The sequence below is a fragment of the Sphaeramia orbicularis genome, chromosome 18 (genome assembly GCF_902148855.1).
Source record: "Sphaeramia orbicularis chromosome 18, fSphaOr1.1, whole genome shotgun sequence".
NCBI classification, from domain to species: domain Eukaryota; kingdom Metazoa; phylum Chordata; class Actinopteri; order Kurtiformes; family Apogonidae; genus Sphaeramia; species Sphaeramia orbicularis.
In genome coordinates, this window is record NC_043974.1 from 34,650,970 (window position 1) to 34,671,584 (window position 20,615).

The 20,615-nt window shown below is 37.3% G+C and overlaps 1 protein-coding gene across 4 annotated transcripts in view; it reads left to right on the plus strand.

The window, feature by feature from the left end:
* The window catches only part of elavl2 (ELAV like neuron-specific RNA binding protein 2), a 61,446-nt gene that overhangs the window by 17,749 nt on the left and 23,082 nt on the right, over positions 1-20,615 (plus strand). For 2 of the 4 annotated variants that reach the window (XM_030162685.1, XM_030162683.1), the window contains exons 2-4: positions 3,664-3,754; positions 4,724-4,967; positions 17,929-18,032. In XM_030162685.1, the coding sequence (XP_030018545.1) occupies positions 3,683-3,754; positions 4,724-4,967; positions 17,929-18,032 (420 nt within the window). In that variant the 5' untranslated portion in view covers positions 3,664-3,682. The remainder of the gene's footprint in view (positions 1-3,663; positions 3,755-4,723; positions 4,968-17,928; positions 18,033-20,615) is intronic. The other 2 variants (XM_030162684.1, XM_030162686.1) reach the window with 2 other exon arrangements.

Sequence of the window (20,615 nt, forward strand, 5' to 3'; positions counted from 1 at the left end):
ACTTTCGTTTCCATAGTTTGCGTTCCTTAGTCATCTACGCAGCTTCAGACAGCCATTGTCCAACCCATTCACAACAGTCTGTCTGCATAGCTTTGGTAGAGTAATGCCATTCCCCTACAGCAGTTCAGACCTTCATACAAGCTTGAGGAGGGCAAACTTGTAGTTGATGCAGTAAACGCGCTCTGTTTGATCACAAGGCAAACTGCATAAAATAGTCTGAAGCGCAAATGAATTTTGCATCTCTAGAACATACACGGGGAAAGTTTATAATGCGTACAGAAAACACGGCAATTAAAGTGGAGTTTATATTCACATGAGTCACGATATCACGTTGGTCATCGAGTGTGATTAACTAACCCCCCACCACCACCACCCCCTGCTACACTGCTAATCCTGTATCACAAAACTTTCCTTTGTAAAAACTTACAATTTTAATTATGTTTTATAGACATTACAGTTTAAAAACCTGCTCAAATGTTCATATTCTGTTAGTTGTGAATAGACTGTATAGTGGACAGTCCCTGAATCATCCAACATCATAACATTATTTTTGTGCAATCCCAACAAAGGAGCTAACGTTCGTGTCTCAGACAGTAAAACGTGCTTTTAGGATGCTTGAAATAACCATTATTTAGTAAAACGGTGTTAACTAGAAGCACTCGGAGAGCGCAGACCTCCGCCAAGGCTGATCAGTGCCCCCCCCCGTTGGCCCCCCCACCCCCGATCACCACCAAAATTTAATCATTTCTTCCTTATCCCATTTCCAACAAACCCTGAAAATTTCATCAAAATCTGTCCATAACTTTTTGAGTTATGTTGCACACTAACGGACAGACAAACAAACAAACAAACCCTGGCAAAAACATAACCTCCTTGGCGGAGGTAAATATTAAGAAATCGAAGTATAAAAAAAAGAAAAACAAAACTGCATTTGAATAGATACCTGAAAATATCGATACAGTATTGTGAATTGAAATATCTTGATATATTACAGAACTGATATTTTCTTACAGCCCCAGCAGTCGGCGCATGAATCTCTGTAAATTCAGCAAACAAAGCAGGGGGTAGAGCTATAATGTAACAGGAGGGTTTCCACAGGGACATTTACCTCAGGTGAGCTGAGGCTCCTCATCCCAACACGCAGCAGAAAACGCACATTCAGATCAGTATGCAAATAGCTACAAATGAGGGTAAAATCACAAACCTGACATTTATTATTCAGATTGACAGCTGTTTGGAATTTGTGTGTTCTTATTTTGAAGTTACCAACACACATCGTGTCAGTCACTTTTATTGTGAGGTGATTATTGTGAGATATTGCCTTTTGTAGGTTTTTTCCTCAAAAAATTTCACAGCATTTTTCAGTATTGGTGGCTTTTTTTTTTTTTTTTTTTTTTTTTGGAAACGTGCTGCAAATGTTAGTAGTTACTCCTACCTAGTATGTGAAGTTCTCACACTGTTTGATGGTCAACTTCTCATCTTACCTCCATTTGTTGGCTTGTTTAACCCATAAAGACCCAGTGCTACTTTTGTGGAAGCTCCCAAATAAGTTTCTCTCTAGATTTCACCTTTTCTTAAGTGATTTATCACCATTTTGTATATTATTATCCACTGCATTTTACATTACATGAAAATCAGGTGTTTTCCTACATGTAATTAACTGACCATGTACATGTTAATAAAAGCTCAGATTAAAGTTGAGGGTTATTATATTAGAAACAGAGAAAGCTGAAGAAAAAGTGACTTTTGCTGTAAAATATATTATTCACTGAATATAATCCAAGTGTGTCCATCCCCTGTCACTCATCCAACTCCATGGGTTTTACTGGTGAATCAATGTTGTAGAACATGGGTCGGCAACCTTTTCTATCTAAAGAGCCATTTTAGGACAGAAATACTAAAACAAAACTGTCTGGAGCCAAAAGATATCCTCATATGTTTTACCTCAAAGTGGTGACTGTGTAAGAAGCTCTTTGATATTAGTTTGTATGGAATATGTCAAGAATAAATCAAAGTTTCATCGCATTTACAGAAATACAAAGAAATTACAGAAGTACACTAGACAAAATGGTGACATTGGTTATTATTGTGGACTGGTATGTGAAGGCTTTCTTTGCAATAAAGAATACCTTCAGTGTCATAAAATAAAAAGTTGTCTACTTGTACTTCTACAACTACTTTTTACATTTTTTTGGAGTGTGGTCTACATTTTTACATTTGCATAACATCAGAATGACTTGGTTGTCACAGGACTAGCAAAATGTGTAAACCAGTGTTTCTCAACCTTGGGGTTGGGACCCCACGTGGGGTCGCCCTGAATTAAAATGGGGTCGCCTGAAATTTCTAGTAATTAATAAAAATAAAACAAAAACTTACTAATAAAACACATATGGTGAGTTGAGAGAGACGATCACAAAACATTAAAGACATGACTAACTGTGAAGCTGAAACTGAAGCACTGTGGTTCTGTTTATCTGTCAAATGTTCATTGTGGTCGGTTTCAGATGCTGCAGCTCCTTCATAATTTATAGTTTGAGTTCTTGTTTGCTCAGTATTAATTGTCAGCCTTGTAAATCCAAGCTGGACTGACTGTACATATCCTGACCAAGGAAAATAAAATTCTCACTTTGTGCAGTAATCTACACCTGGCTTTTCTGCCTCTGTCCATAATACTATACATTATATAGACTAAATGTTGTCTAAAATTAACGTTTATTTGCAACATAGTGTAGCAAACTATTACATGATCAAAAACAAATTATTTTTTGCAAAAAAAGGTCTCTGTTTTGAATGTCTGGGGTCGCCAGAAATTTGTGATGTTAAAATGGGGTCACAAGCCAAAAAGGTTGGGAACCACTGGTGTAAACAGTTAGCATTATTCATTTCCATATTTTTTTTGACAAAGCTACGTGGAGCCATTTGAAAAGGGCCCAAGAACCAAAGTGGCCCCGGAGTCGCAGGTTGCCCACCCCTGTTGTAGAAAATGATGGTGTTTCGACGTTCACTACAGAGCTAAATGGGTCATATCTGATGACCAAGACAAGATGACAAACTGCTTTTTGCACCAATTATTTACATGTACTGATAGGATTAATGGCTCAACAGGTATTTAACATTTTGTATCGGTATATGCTTTGGGTCACCGGTGGATGTTTGGGTCTTTCCGGGTTATGGGCAGACCTGTAGATGATTGCATTGTGGATGAGTTTGCAGTTTAAGTGCTTTGTGCATGTGCTTAAAAACTGGCTAATATACTGGATGTATCAGCTCGGTTGCTGAATGCGCTCACTCTGAGCAGAGTAATTGATGTGAGTTTCCCGTTTCAGAGAGCATCTTCGTGCATTACTCCCATCCATTGTACTAATTGCCATTCCTCATGCTTATTGTCCCTGTTGTTGTGGCCAGGTTCCTCTGACTAAACACTCTACACTTTGTTCTGCTGTTTGCTTCTTACTGCAGATGATGAATTGTGACTAAGTGAAACATTGCCTTTTGCTTCTCTGTGGTTTAAGCCGATCTGCATGGACAGCCACTACAAAAAAAACAACAAAAAAAACATAGCCTCCTTCTATATCCCCCCAACTATGACATGTGATCACCTCTGACTGTTGCTTTTGTTCTTGTTGATCTAACATGAAGTACTTTTTGTGTCCACATTTTCAGACGGCAACTCCAAACTAACATGGCAGTCAGACTGTGCGATGTGGCTTCACTGCTTAGAAGTGGTTCGTGGGCGCCTGAGCCTTGGACTGGGGTCTGTGGCACTTCTTTTTTGCATACTTTGGCCGGTGCTCAGGCCATACCAATGTTTGCTTCCAGTCATTCCGACGTCCAAATCAAATAAGTGACGTGATCAATTCGGAAATATAGGCGCTTTTCGGTTTTGCATATGAAAAGCTCCATGTCTGACTGTATTGGTATGGTCTAAACCTGCTCACTGAAAACACCCATTAACATGACGCCTATACGGCTCCATGCACAACAATGTAATCCAATGCATAGTGGTGTGTTTATGGACATCTGCACATGGTGAATCTATTAAAGGATGACTCTTCATACATTCAGTAGTTGCTGGTTTTCCTGAACATGTAGGATTTGGGCTACAAACTGAATATACCACATTAAGGCCTGTTGTCTGATGCTAGTGTATTGATGGCTGCAGATTGGTGTTGCTCTAGGCTTTGCATTTCCAGTTTATTTGGCAGAAAGAAAAGCTTCACTTAGATCTCCACATGTGACCTTGAAAGATATTTCTAAACGTCCAATGCGAAGTTAAGTACTGTTGGGTTTCTGACAAATTAAGACTATCACAGTGGTTTCTCAGTAGAAAATTCCATCTGTGGTTTTTTTTTTTTGCTAGATATTAAAGTGGCAATTGATACAGAGAATTCAATGTGCACTCTTTAATCCTTTATTTTTTACCTTTTAAAGATCTGACTTTTCACATTTGGCTGTATTTCTGCAAATGCATAAATCAGGAAACCAGATCCAGTACTGAAGAGGGACTGAGCATCACAGTTTTTGACTAACAGTGTTATTTATTACTAGCGCTAATCATTTCTGACACTTCTTTACTGAATGTTCACTTAACTAGAAGCATCAGTAGTTAAAGCAATGTCTGAAGAGCGTCCTTTAAGTCTTGCCTTTCTCATATTTGTTTTTTTTATGTTGTTGTAAAGCTGCTGTGTGTTTTTTTGACATGCTTTTCCTTTTGTCTCTTTAGCAGGTAATTGCTGCCATGGAAACACAGCTGTCCAATGGGCCAACTTGCAACAACACAAGCAACGGTCCTTCAACAATCTCAAACAACTGCTCCTCGCCTGTAGAGTCAGGGAGCATAGAGGACAGTAAAACTAACTTGATAGTCAACTATCTGCCTCAGAACATGACCCAAGAGGAGCTGAAGAGTTTGTTCGGGAGCATCGGAGAAATTGAGTCCTGTAAACTAGTTCGAGACAAAATCACAGGTAATTGCTTGCTTTGCTTTGGCTGTTTCAGCAGATACTTGGTACTTTGGCGATTACAGTGATTATTGGTCATTTAAACATTACAGGAAATTACAGGTTCTTAAGTCTAGTATCTGTGGGGTCCTAAAGGGCTTTGGTGGGTGGGTGGGTGTGAATGTGTGTGTTTTTCTTCATCAGTAGTAAATGTTTTTATATGTCTGATACAAGAGTCACAAAGGGATGTGTGATGCAGCAAAAAAAAAATGAATCAAGAATTTTGACATGGTTACTTAATACAATATATAATAGGATGATACTCAGAGGTGTCAAGTAATGAAGTACAAATACTTCGTTACTTTACTTAAGTACAAATTTTGGTTATCTGTACTTTATTGGAGTAATTATTTTTCAGTTGACTTTTTGTGCGATTATTAGGGATGCACCAATACCACTTTTTTCCAGACTGAGTACGAGTACATACATTTGAGTACTTGCCGATACCGAGTACCGATACGAGTACTTAATCCCATTCCAGTTCTTAGTTCCTTTTGTAAATGTGCTTTATTGTCATTGTCATTAGTCTGACTGGAAGAAAGTGCTGTTACTGACATTTAATGAATTGGAATGAGCGTTTCTCAATTAACCCACCAGGGGGCGCCACTCTTATTTAACCATACACGGACAAATACCATGAAGAAGAGTAAAGTTTTTTGAGAAGAAGAAGAAAGTCAGTAATAACAAACATGGAGATGACAGAGGCAACACTACTGCGATACTAATATTGCAGCATTTTCGCTGGTAAGGTTTAACAGCTTAGCTTCAGCAGGTAGAGAAAAGAGAAATGAGTGATAAGTTTCGTTTTCACTTCCGCTGATGGCGGTTCCGCACCTCTCCGTACTCCCGCTGGTATTCTCATTCTGGGTACGCAGCCACCAGCACCTGGAAAACGGATGGAATGTACTCAGAGGATGGACAGAATGCTGTGTACGTATCTGTCTGTCTTTAACGTTACTTGCAGTCAGCGTTACTTTTATCACCGTCATTTATTTTGAAAAATCTCCACACTCTTCACACTCCCCACACCACCGCTGCGTACCTGCTGCACTGAACTGTGAATGTCAAATGGCCGTAAGTGGTATCGGTGCATTTGTATCGGATATCTTTTACGAGTACGAGTACACACACTGAGTATCAGAGCCGATGCTGATACTCGTATCTAGGGCTGTGCAATTAATCGAAATTCAATTACGATTTCGATTATTAGACGCAACGATTACAAAAATTATGTAATCGAGAAAAAACGATTATTAATTTTGAGTTGTTTTAATTCACGCGCACGCAAGCTACCATGAGCTGCTCTGCCCCGCCCCCCTCTAAGCTACTGCTGCCAGCTAGCTGACAGGTCCACCCCAAGAGGAAAGTTGTACCTAGCGGTCTGGAAAAATAGCAGGAGAATCACAGTAGAAGTGCTTGGTAAACAAAAAAGGCAAGTCAAATTCAATTATATGGAATCACTTTGGGTTTGATGAAGAAGACGAAGAGCAAAAACACATCACGTGCAAAAAGTGTTTCGTAGTTGTGTCCGCACCGACTGCTAACACAACAAACCTTTTTAACCATCTAAAGTTTAACCACCGCCACCTTTATCATAATCTTATGAAAAACTAAAACACATAAAAACAACTTCGTCCGCAATGCAATCTTCAGTTTCTCTTTACGCTGCAACTCCCGTATTAACCTAACCTAACCCGTATAACCCTAACGTGCGAATTCTAGAAGGCCTTAACTGAAACCTCACGGCACGCCACTGAATTTATGTTTCATACTACATTGAACATACTTGAATTTATAATTTGCAGTTTACGTGAGCTTTTTTTTTTAATTGCAACAGTTCTATGGCAAGTCTATAGCAGTTTAATTCCAGTGCACTATTTGTTTACAAAAGGAAACATACTTGAATTTACAGTACACTTATTTGCATTCAAAGATTTTTTTGTTTCGTACAAAAGTGAACATACTTTGTTTTAGTGGTTAAAAGCTTTATTTATGTTTAAAGAGTATATTTTACATTGTTTTGCAAGAAAAAAATAAACAACTTTAAGGTTAACAAATAATCGTTTTTAATAATCGTGATTTCAATTATTGCTAAAATAATCGTGATTTTTTTTTTTTCTATAATCGAGCAGTCCTACTCGTATCGGTGCATCCCCTAGCGATTATCTGTACTTTCTTCTCTGTACATTTTAAAAATAGCCTCATTACTCCTGTTTTATTTCGGGTTGTCATTGTTCAAATAAAAAAAATATCCAGATACATCCATCCGGATAGAGTGAATTTGATTGTGGTTGGACGAGAAGTATAAACATATACCATTCCCTGTTGGTTTGTACCCGATCCATCACACCTGACTTTTTGCACCATTCCAATACTTATATTCTTGTCATCATATTTTCCACTCCATGAAACACATGTTAATGCTCAGTAGTATACATATATGGTTCTTCAATACATTTTGGTCTTCAATCTTTAATACATTAGACTAGTGCGTTCATTTTCAATGGGCTTATATGCGGCTGAAACAGGTAGACTAGTGCATCCCACATTTTCAACATTAACATTTTAATATAACATTATAGTGATTATGGCCATCAGAAAAATGTTTTTTGGGGAGGTGGGGTAGTGCATTATAGGCCCCTGTGGCACCACCTAAGCTTTTGTCCTAATGGCATTATTTTCTCTTACATTTATACTTTAAGTAGTTTTGAAACCAGTACTTTGACACTATTACTTGAGTAAAAAGCTTGAGTTGATACTTCAACTTGTACAGAAGTCCTTTTTAACCTTAGTATCTATACTTCTACCTGAGGAATGAATGGGAATACTTTTGACACCTCTGAGGATTATGGTGAAAAATGTCTGAAATCTGAAGAAAAGGGATTTATTGGCTGACCTTTAAAAATTAACAAGCAAAAGGTTTTTCATGTTACAGATACAGCTCAGTATGTATTTGACCCATAAAGACCCAAACATGCACTGGCGAATAAAACCATGTTTAAAACCTGCTGATCCATTCCATCCTTTCAATACATGTAAATAATTGATGTAAAATACAGTTTGTCATCTTTTCATGGTCATCAGATATGACCCATTTGGATGTTCAGAGCCTCCATAGTTACCATGGAAACACTGCCATCTTCTACAACATTGATTCACCAGTAAAACCCATGGATTTTGATCAATAACAGTGAATGGACACTTGTTAGTTTGTTTGTTCGGTTAAAGATAGATTAGCTGAAAGTCAGTTTTTCTTCAGATTTCTCAGTTTGGATATAACAACCTTTGAATTTACTCTGTTTTCATAAACATCTAAATTAATTATAGGAAACTGAATAGAGGAAAATGCATAATTTACTTTGAAAAATGCAAAATACAGAGGATATTATAATAAATGGTGATAAATCACTTAAGAAAGGTTAGAGAGAGAGATTTATTTGGGAAGTGCCACAAAGGCAGCGCTGGGTCTTTATGGGTTTAAAGACAAATATTGCGATTTTCCAAAATGTGTAATAAAATTCGAGTAGTCCTTGAACACAACATTACACCTGTGGACATAGTTTTATTTACTCTGAATGTATCTGGACGGCACATGTGATACTTGTCAGATCTACCTGTTATCTTTTTACATCTATCATATCATGTGAAAATGTCCAAAACTTAGAATTTTTCATCAGTTTTATCCCAGGCTTGTGCAGTTGTTTAATGACTCAGCCCTACTATTGTCCATCTGTTTGTGTCGTTTAGTCTTCTTGGCGTCTCTCCAAGGCGTGAGCGTTATATTGAATTATATCATTTAATCAAGGTTTTGCTTCTGAAGATACTGGAAAATGCATGAAATGCCAAATTGAGATTATTCCTCTGCAGACATTTGTGACTCAACAAAAAGCTGTTTCTTCTAATATTTGAATATTAAGTGTGTTTGTCCAGACATAGATGGCGTATAGTTTTAGTAAAGAGGCTAGTTTTGAATCTATGTTTTGTCTTTATGTGAAAATGATATGAAAATTGTAACTAGTTTTTGATAATGAGAGGTAATTGTTTGCTCAGTTCCTGTCTGATACCAGCGCCATTTACAAATAGTTGTGGAAAAAATTATTAGACCACCCCTTGTTTTCTTCAATTTCTTGTTCATTTTAATTCCTGGTACAACTAAAGGTGCATTTGTTTGGACAAATATAATGTTAACAACAAAAATAGCTCATAAGAGTTTAATTTCAGAGCTGATATTTATCAATTTTCCATGGTTTTCTTGATAATAATCAAAACCACTTCAGTTCTTACATCAATAACTATGGATTGTACTGACAAAAACAGTGCTTTTAGGCATTCCATGTTTTCTTCTGTCTGTTTTAGTCACATGATACACACAGGAGTTAGCACTTGATTGCATAACCATTGTTTTTGCTGACTTTTAATGGTCTAATAATTTTTTCCGCGACTGCACATACACAAATAGGAGTTTTAGCAAAAGAAAAAATCTCCAATCGTCACCTTAACTTGGCTTGCATTTGGACATGGGAGGGTAAAAGAAAGTAATCAGTCTCACATGGCTTTAGTGCAGCTTGTTGAGGAGTTAGTGTTGTGACCTGTGAGACCTGAGCAGGTGGATAATGGCTGAAGCTGCTGGTCTCTTATTGCTTTCTGTCCTTGTCAAGGTTATCTAGACGTTTCTCATCTGCTTCTTATAACATCAGTTGATGTCCAGACACCTGAGCCCCTGACCTCTATAAACGCGCACACACACACACACCCCTGTTCATTTCTGTGGTTCTGAAGCATGAACAACCTGATTGAACACATTTTTATGTTGAATGACGCGCTGTTACTGTGGTGGTGTTTAGCTCAGAGGTTTGTAATTATTGTAGATCATTCTTTTTCACGGAGACTTTTCTTATCGAGTGAAAGTTGTGTATCGAACCACACTTGGCTTTGAAATATTGCTGCTAAATACTTTGTGATGCTCATGTTTTGCTAGCCATGTGACAGTCTACCTTTTTAACCCATAAAGACCCAGTACTACTTTTATGGCAGTTCCCAAATATTTTTTTCACTATATGTAACCTTTATGTGGTTTATCACCATTTATTTTAATATTATCCACTGTATTTTGTGTTTTTTCAGTGAAAATCTGGTACTTTATTACATTTAATTCACTGGTCATGCAGATGTTCTTAGATGCTCAGATTGAAGTTGAGGGTTGTTATATCAAAAACAGAGCAAACTGAGGAAAAGTTACTTTTTCAGTGAAATGTATCATTAACTGAACATAAACCCAGTGTCTCCATCCACTGTCATTGATCAAATTTCGTGGCTTTTACTGGTGAATCAGTTGTACCTGCATTTTGTAATAATTTTTCATATTGCAACAATTACTACAAAACGCGTTCAAGAATTTTATTACAAAATTCAGCATGTTATTACATAATTGGGTGAATAATTATTACATTATTACATCTTGCACCATTATAACATAATGCGGCGCTAGAAGCCATTGACTGAAGGAGCTGATCAGTAATAGCATCAGTAAAATAATCTACATACATGAGATGGGAACATTTAATTCCTATTATGCCCTTTATACCTAATGCCACATAAAATAGCTACATTTAGATCTGTTGTATGTGCTATATTCAAATGAACAACCTCCACTTAATTTAGCATCTGCCTTGTGTAATTGTAAATAAACTTGGGCATTTTATTTACTCAATAGAGCTCATTAAATAAATGCACTCTAGAATTTGTATTGCTTTGTGTGACACTGTAAGTTTTGGGTAATTTTGCTTCATGTATTAGAAAAATCAACATACCTCAAAAGCCTTAAGTGACAACTGAAGGTGTTTTTATTTATTTATTTGCAGTCAGTGATTTTTTTTTTTTTTCCAAAATGGTGGCTGGTCATTGACAGTGTGTTGTGTATAATGCATATATACATGCACCAAGTGGTCTTCATTTACAATCAGTGTCAAGTACAGTCGAACTACTTTGACATGCTCGATACATCGCATATTTGTGTGAGAATAGGGCTCGATGTAATTCAAGTGCCTAAAGCAAAATGAGATGAGTTGTTTGAGACCGGCCCTGAGTGATGTAAAATGGGCTAGTGCTGTTCATATGTACTTGTATTAGAGCTGCAATCAATTATTCATGGGATTTATTCGAGCAAAAAAGCAAACATTTGCTTCTAAAATGTGACCCTTTTCAGCCTTTATGTCTTTCACCAGTCAAAGGAAGGACTTCAGTTTCTGGACAGGTTTATTTATATAGCAAATTTACAGCACTTTGCATTGTTGTAAAAGGTTATAGGTAAAAAAACAAAAACAGATACACAAGACTAGGATAAATAAATAGTATCTAAACATACAAACAGAAAAGACAAATGCCACACACTTACATTAAGTGTTCGGTGAAAATGTTCCAATTATGTCATTTTAGCGTCATCTAATTTTGAAGATGATCCACTGATTAACTGAAAACAATTCAAAGACAAAGGTCATGAGTAATTGATAACATAAGGTATAATTGATATATACTCTGTTTGACGCTTAAATAAAATGAAAAGGCAGTTGAAAATGAAAAGGAGTTGCCTTCTACATAATTTCTTTGGATTTCCACAGCCTGGATGAGTAAATGTTCACACAGGCAAACAAAACAGATTAGATTAGATGGAACTTAATTGACCCTTTGGGCAGAGCTCCCAGGAAATTGAGATCCTAAAAGCAGCACAATACTGAATATACACACAAGAAATACCACAAGGAAAAAAAACAACACAATAACTACTACTACAAATTACAAATAGGAAAGAACTAGTAGAAACAAGTGGCAAAGTAGTAATAATAATAGTAATTAGTAGTTTATTATGTTATAGAATTGGCTATATTATTGTATGCATTATAGATAGGTATGTATGTTTAATAATTACAGAATAAAAGTACTATAGTAATACAGATGCTGTCGAATAGGGTCTGTTTGTTTTATGTCATGTTTTATCTGTTAGGTTTTCATTAGTTGGAAATCATGAGCAAATTCACTTGTTCAGTTTGATTTCTTTACCCTTAAATTAGTTTTTGGTGTTGGTGTTTTTGTTTCCAGTGCTGTTGAATAGATTTTATTTCTATCACTTCTTTTCATCGCAGTATCTGTAAATGTAATTCTTGCCCCTTTTGTTTCTGTGACGTCTGTCTGTTGCTCGAGTCTATTTAATGCTGCTGGTGTTGATATTTGGAATGATTGATATAAAAGCTAATTGGTTTTATTTAACCCGTAAAGACCCAGTGCTATTTTTGTGCCAGTTCCCAAATGGATGTTTCTCTCCTTTGAAGCTGAAGTGATTTATCACCATTTACTACAATAATATCCTCTGTATTTTTGCATTTTTCAGTGAAATTAGGTCAATTCGGGTATTTTACTATATTTAATTCACGGATCATGTAGCTTTTCATAATAGCTCAGATTAAAGTTGAGGGTTGTTTTATTAAAAAACAGAGAAAACTGAAGAAAATGTGACTTTTTCAGCTAATATATCAATAGATGAACATAAACCAAGTGTCTCCATCCACATTAATTCAACAACATTGGTTTTACTGGTTGTAGAAGGTGTTTCCGTGTCCAAATGGGTCATATCTGATGACTGTGAAAAGTGAAACTGCATTTTACATCCAATTATTTACATGTATTGATAAGATTAATGGATCAACAGCTTTTAAACATAATAGATCAGTGGATGTTTGGGGCTTTATGGGTTAGAAAAATGTATAAATTAGATTACACGTGCAGCTGACAAGGACATATAAGCAGTAAATGTACAAAATCTGTTTTTCCTCCTGTATTTTATGTGTTGTATGGATTGATTATCAGTCAATGACCAGTGTAGAATCCTCTGTTCCAAAAGAATTTGCCGAGATAAAGTAGTATTATTTTTCCCTGCAAAAGCTTAGCGTGGTGTGAAAAACTGACTTGATAATCAGTTGAGGGAAAAATTAGGCCCTTAATGTTATTCAGAGCCTCCGAGTCATTTCTCAGGAATGATTTTCTGATTTCATCGCTACATAAACCCTATCCCCTCCAGACTGTGTTGCTTTTGTCTCTCCCTCGGCCCCGTGGCAATGGATTTAAGCCAGCCTACATCTGTGTACTGGTGCTGCATGTGATGTTAAGTAATCACCAGAGAGATGCTTCTTTTCCCCTTTAAGTGTTGGAGCTGTGGCTGCTGTTGCTGCAGTTTAGTCTTTTCGTCATTTTTCCTACAACTATTGGCTGCACTCGTCTTCAACGTAAGCCCAGGCACGTGTTTGAAAAGTCAAATGAGCGTGTGTCTCCTGTTCTATAATGACATCTGAAAGTGAAAGCAGGCTAGGCTTGAGAAAAGTGTTTGGGCCTATTAGAAGGGCTTCTATGGGTGCTTGAAATCCTTGGAGATGCTTGGATTTCAGTGTGTTTTCAGCGTCTGGAAAGTGCTTGAATTTTAGTTTAGGTGCTTGTAATTATAACTCTGTGATGTGATTGTATTTATTTATTTTTAATATTAACTCTGCCAGGTTAGATGCCAAGCCAAAGCTACTTACAGAGAGGAGATTCATCTTGAAAAATAAAAGTTTACATCGAAAAAGAAAATCGCTAGGTGTTCTCAGGTTGACTGCTTCCCTTTTTTTGGCTTAAACTTTGCGTTCTCCTTTCATTTTTAGACATTTTGCTGTTATGAGGCATGATTTTATATGTTTATAGCTTAATACAATGTTCATCATTGTGATAAAAAGTGAAAGAAATAATCACGAGTGTATGTATTCCTGTAGATATGGATTTTACCCCAGCAATAAGGTGCTGTGTTGGAAAAATTTGAAAATGACCTTGAAAAGTCCTTGAATTTGACCTTGAAAAATGTGTATGAACCCTGAATGTGATGTATTTATTTACTTTTAATATCATCTGTCAGGTTAGATGCCAAGCCAAAGCTACTTACAGAGAGCGGATAAATTTTGAAAAATGAAACTGTCAAAAAAGTCAATTACCAGGTGCTCCAAGGTAGATTCAAAGTGAATTTTTATCGTAATCTTTGTCTTGGTGCAAGGGTGTCTGATGAACGCAAAGAGGCTTCTATTTTTTTGGATAAAACTTTGTGGTGTTCTTTAATTTTTAGACTTTTTGCTGTTACGAAGCATAATTTAATATGTTTATAGCATAATACAATGCACATTGTGATTTAAAAAAAAATAAATAAAAACAGGGCTCGTGACTGCGACTGAATTACGGTCGCATGCGCCTGAGAATTTCGGTAGTGTGACTGTTTTTGAGATTACGATTGCACGGTGCGCCAACAAAAAAATGAGCGAAAATTAATACGTGCGCCTAGAATAATGGCTGCAGAAGTAACTCGTCAGCTGAAAATAAACAAGCTCCACGCCCCGCTGACTGAAGCGGAAAATCTAGTCCCCGCCCCCTCGCGTGCGCAGGCGGCATAAACAAAGGGATCAAATAACTCCACCGACGTTTGAAACAATCTCCCGCCAAACCCGGTTAGTAGCGCTGGCGTTGTTCCAAGTATTTTCCCATGACGTAATGTATCCTGCAAGTCAGATGATCATGTTGCGCGAATCAACTTGCTACACGATCAGCTGACCGTAACCAGCGAATCGAGGGGCTAATGAATAAACAACAAGCGGTATCCAGACGTGTACATGATTCGTCAAAAGTTTCTTCCTCAAAAGTTGGTTGTTGTAAATAATGGTGTGATTCGTCTTTCTTCTCCAAGAACCAACTAAAGTATATACCACACATTGACAATTGTTTTGCACCTGTGTCAATGTAAGCTTTTTCTTTCATACTCTATTCAAATACTTTATTCGAGGTTGTTAACATTGCTTAAATACATATAGGAATATTACTTGGTATGGCCAAGAGTTTTGCTTGTTCTCCAAAATTTTTATATAATAGTGGTGCGCCTAGATTTTAGCCTGTGCTCCTAACTTTTTAGGGTTAGGAGCACAGTGCTCCTAGGTCAAAAAGTTAATTTTGAGCCCTGAAAAATGAGTGTATGTATTCCTGTAGATATGTATTTGAAGTGCTGTGCTGAAAAAAATTGAAAATGACCCGTAGAAGTGCTTGAAAAGTCCTTGAATTTGACTTTATAAAATGTGCAAGAACCCTGAATGTGATTTTTTTTTTTTTTTTTTTTTTTTTTTTTTAAATTCATTTTTAATATTAATTCTGCAGATTAGCCAAGCCAAAGCTACTTAGAGTGGTGAAACATTTTGAAAAACAAAACTATGTCCAAAAATAAAATTAGCGAGTGAAAACCTTGAAAACTGAACCCTGTATTAGACTTTCTAGAAGCTGTTTCCACTATAAGGGTGAAGCCTGTCTACATACTTCACATCATTTAGAGTCTGACAGGCCGTTTACACTCTAGGTGTATGTTTCACCAGCTCTTCTCAAAGGATCCACATGTTTCTCCTGGCTATAACCGTCCCTGAGATGCAAGGTGAAATGAAGTTTATGAACCTGGGTTGATCACTACAGTTAACTACCCAGGAGAGCAGTGACTCATGGTGCCGAGCTGCAGAAAGCATGGATGCATATACCTCCGGGTATTAAGATGCACATTAAAACCACTGGAATCGCAATGCTGCAGGCACAGTGCAAGAGTTAGTAGCCATTTTATATTTCCTTATGTCTCCTTGTGCAGTGTTATTTTCTAAAATTGGTGTTAAATTAGTTCACAGCTGCAGTGTGATTCGTTTTAACATGCCCGTTTTTTTTCTATCGGACTATAAAGTGTAATTAAAAAATATCCTTTTGAACCACAGATGGACAATTTGACGTTGTCTGTTTATTTCCACCCATAATTCTCACTTGTGCCTTGGCTACATCTCAGTCGTGTGTGCGCAGACGGCTTGTGCTTTGAATTGATCCAAAGTTTGAGATAAAAACCCAAGTTGCTTATGCTCTGTATTAATATGTTGAAGCTGCTTGAGCTGCTGAACTTGACCAGCAGTGGAATTGCGGAGAGACCCAGCAGTGTGGGTGGAGGAAATTGAATTGCCTCTGTGCACATAGAGTGGGTGTCAATCTATTGTACATTTTAGAGATAAACTGTAGAGGGAGGGGAACACATTGAGCTTCAGCTACTGCTACTGTGTCAGAGATGAGCTGGTGTGAAGGCAGAGCAATTGCCTGTCATTTTTAATTTAAGACATGTTTGTCAAAGAGTTGGTTTGAGAATTTACTGTAGGTTGTAAAACTAATTTGTGGCTGTTGGTTTGGGCTCTGACCCCTTTTTGTTCAACGTAATGTCATGTGCGACTGTTCATTTTTGTGTCTTGTGTTTTTATATTTGCTGTATAGATGTCGCTCATTTTTCATATTAACCCAATAAAGTCCCAAACATCCACCATCAACCAAAACCATCTGAGGACAGTCAGGGGACTATGAACATGATGGGTGAAAAAGCAAACTTTAAAGCTGCGTATGAATTTCACCACCAATTTTTCATCAAATCTGTAAAACCCGAGTCATAGCCTAACTATCAAGAAATCTGTAAGTCTTTCCGTGATTACGTCCCTGAATCTCTTCCCTCACGGTGAACAATTTTGAAGTTTACTACACCATAAACAATCCATTTATTTACAAACAGCAGCTGCATTGTGGCCGCAGCAATAACAAACAGCCTCATTGCCTTTTGCTACTGCAGCTGCATGGAACTCCGCTTCCCACAGTGCACATCGCGACAAATTTCCGAAAATGCCCGAGTGACCTACCAGCTCTGTTTGTAAACACATACACACACTCTGAAATTGTTCACCATGAGGGAAGAGATTCAGGTGTGTAATCATGGGAAGAAAGAAAAACGGGTTCATGATACTTAGGCTATGACTCAGCTTTTACATATCTGATGAAAAATTGGTGGCGAAAGTCATAAGCAGCTTTAAGATAGACTTATTTTGGCATTTGTAGCTGATACATAACTTTGAGAATCCTAAAACCAACTTTACTGTTTCTAAATGATGTCTTCAGGAAAAGAGAGAGCGGCAATTGATTTTCATTGTTTTTAAAAGACTGTTTTTACATTTTTGTCTCATACTTTACTTGCCCAAGAGAGTACTGGTTTATATCTCAACCTTAATGATTATAGGTTTTAAACATTATTTATACTTATTCACTCCGAGCATGATATTGGGACAATATTAAAGGGGTCATATTTTGCTAGACCCACTTTATTAGTCTTTAGTTCATTTATTTGTGTATTTGGACCCTAATAGTTGAAAACGTTTGAATTTGAACCCTCCAGGTGCTACAAAGCTATCTTTATATTCATTCTGGCAAAAATCAATTCCTTCTTAATTTGTTACGTTTTATAACTAGTTACATATAAGGTCAAGACTTCCAGCGAATATTTCTCTGAGTACGCCATAATTGTTTGTCAGCAGCAGCGGTTGTAGTCCATACTGAAAAAATGTCCAAACTTCGAGCTGATTACCTAAAATGTTCAGTTGTTGGTTGAATTAACGAACATAAGTGGCTGAACTAGACAGAGCAACACAGTCAACAACCTGGAGGGGGTGGGGTGTGAAGTGGCTCATTTGCATTTAAAGGGCCAGCGCTCAAAACGACCTTTCTGGTGTCATTACTCGGAAATAGGGTTGAAGATGGACCTGTGGAGTTTAATAACCCTCAACTTTAATCTGAGCTTTTATGAACATCTACATAATCAGCGAATTAAATGTAGGAAGATACCTGATTTTCCCTGAAAAAACACAGAATACAGAGGATGATATTATAATAAATGGTGATAAGTCATTTAAGGAAGGTTGAATATGGAGAAATTCATTTGGGAGCTGACACAAAAGTAGCTCTGGGTCTTTATGGATTAAATCATCATTTGGTGAATTTCATAAATGTAACTGAGGTTTTCTGTTTTTTGTGATTGCAGGACAGAGCCTAGGCTATGGATTTGTGAATTATGTGGACCCGAAAGATGCAGAAAAAGCCATCAATACTTTAAATGGCTTGAGACTTCAGACCAAAACCATCAAGGTAAGATGTCGGTGAATGTATAATAATATTTTTATCACAAACAGGCTTTAACATTTGCAATTTTCCCCCTCATGTGCAACGAGCAAACCTCAGAATGTGTTATTCCTTCCACTCAAATGTGTTACGATTCCTGACCGGTTGCAGAAATGTCCACATATGCTGTTCATGTCTAGCGTACATCTCTGGGTTGGGGGAGAAGCATAATGAGGCTGGAGAAATGTGGGGTGGAAGGGAGCCTATTGTTAATCTGGGCACAGGCGGCTTTGCCTGGGCCTCAAGTAGAGCAGAACTGTTTCTATGGTTGCATGTGCTGTAGCTCTGCTTCATGCCTTTACAGGGAGGTGGCTGCCATTAGCATTCATCAGGCAATGTAGCACTCACTGTGCTCCTGGAAAATCTCATTTGCTTCATATAGTGCAGCAGGATTTGTGGATTGTGGTCAGATTATTAGATGTGATATTTTTTCTCCAACTGTGACCTTACAAGGAGCTAGCCAGATCCATTCTCACATCAGGCAGAGAGGCATTAGAGAAAGTGTCTGTGGGCAAAAACGCATTTGGTGAATTTGTGAAAATTCAGGTTTCAACAGCAGCAAATTTGTCTGCTGTACGCTTGATTATTTCTGTATTTTACATTTAAATATTACATTGACAGAGGATGATGTAGCGTGTTATGAGCCATACCGCTTCATTTCCACAAATCAAACAAAACCTCGCTCTAGCTCTGAGCTCACACCTCAGAAAGTAGAACATGGGAGCATTTTTTTATATATATATCACACTTCCCAAATTCTCTAGCTGCTCTGTCAGAAGTGCAAATAAACCCCACTGAGGTAGAGGAATATACTTTGCAAATATTAGCATCAAATGAAGTGTGAAGGTGAGTCTGGATGAGGAGCAGCGAGGGAGCCTGGGCTTTCACGTTCACTTTGTCAGCCTTCCCTTCAGGCCAGAAATAGGCTAAAGTTTTAACACAGGATGACCAAGTGGAGCTCTTATCGATACGAGAACACAAGAAGCAATCCTCCATGAAAGGTGAATTAAATTCCTTAGGATACCATCTATTGTGTAAGATGGCGGAAAAAAAACTAGGTCTGATACCATTTAACTTCTCTGACACCGTAATTAAATACAGCTGGAGTGCGATTCAGGTAATTGACAGTCGAGTCACAGGAACCTGCAGCCACCAGACGGCGGGAATAACAAGATACAGCAGACTCTGCACTGTTTCTTTTCTCCCTGTTCTCAGTGTCTGTGATTCGCTCATTTAGTCCTCCACAAAATCTTCCTCAAGCCATTTTTACACATCAGCTCCTAAATTTAGGCTGCACTGGTTCCTGCATTTATTGCATAAATGTCTACTTGACTGAAAATGGGATGGTGCACCGAGAAAAATGAATTTATGCCTACCCAGGGGTGTAATGATGTATTGATTCAGAGGACCCTGGTATATGACTTTCTGGTCCCCCTCTGTTTTCTATTACTCGGCCATGTTTGTGGACAAATGTTGATTTATGCTGCATATTAAGCAAAAGGTCTGCGGGATCTAAAAATATCCCCTGACTTCAGAGATGGAAGGAAGCGAGATTAAAGAAGCAGCCACACTCCTGTTTTCTCCTCGTGTACGTAGGGATTTTCACCACGTATTGAATTCATTTCGTTAATAGGAGCCGTCTAGACGGGCTCGGCACTGCATCCATCTCTGTCGGATTTCCATCTGATTTGATGGACAGAAAATTGACTTGTTTAGCTCCTTTTTATTATTTTTTTGTAGACAGCCTGATTTGTTGCTTTAGCTAATAAGGCCGATTCTTTGTTTACTCTTGAGGAAGGAAAAATAGGGCAAACGGCAACCAGAGGGATTGTTACAGTGGAGGTCAAACAATAAAAGCAGATTTTATGCAACAGGACCCCCCCCCCCCCCATAGAACATTTGACTAGAAGTAGACCAATATATTGAACACCTTTTTTTTTTTTCTCAATATTGGCCTTTTTTTTTGTTTTGAAAGCCAATATTTGATCAGTAGTAAAAATGTTAGAAGATATTTGAGTTCAGTATCAAAGTTTCAATTGATCAGAGTTTATTTATGTAGCACTTTACAACAACATAAAGAAGACCAAAGTATCTATGGTATATAACATCATGTAGATGTACTATATGTACTTGTACTAATAATTTCATTTATATGGCTGCTTAAAAATCATAATTATCTGAGTGTTTCAATTGTATTTTATTGTATTTTATGGTCAGTATGCTTTAAAAGGGGAAAAAAATAAAAGGCCTTAAATATCGGCCTCAAAATCGGCTGTAGATATTGGCTGACCAAATTTTTTAAAATCGACATCAGCCTCAGAAAACCCTGTATCGATCGACCTGTACATTTGACACAAAAACGTAATTTACATCTGAAATTAACCTTTTTTTCAATGGGAAATGGATGCTAACTAAGCATTTTAGTTGAAGTAAATAACATCTAAATGAATAAATCTGGATAGCTATGATAACAAAGCTAATCTCGTCAAAGCCAGAATAGAATAGATCTTTATTGTCATTATTACGGGAACAATGAAAGTCCATTAAGCA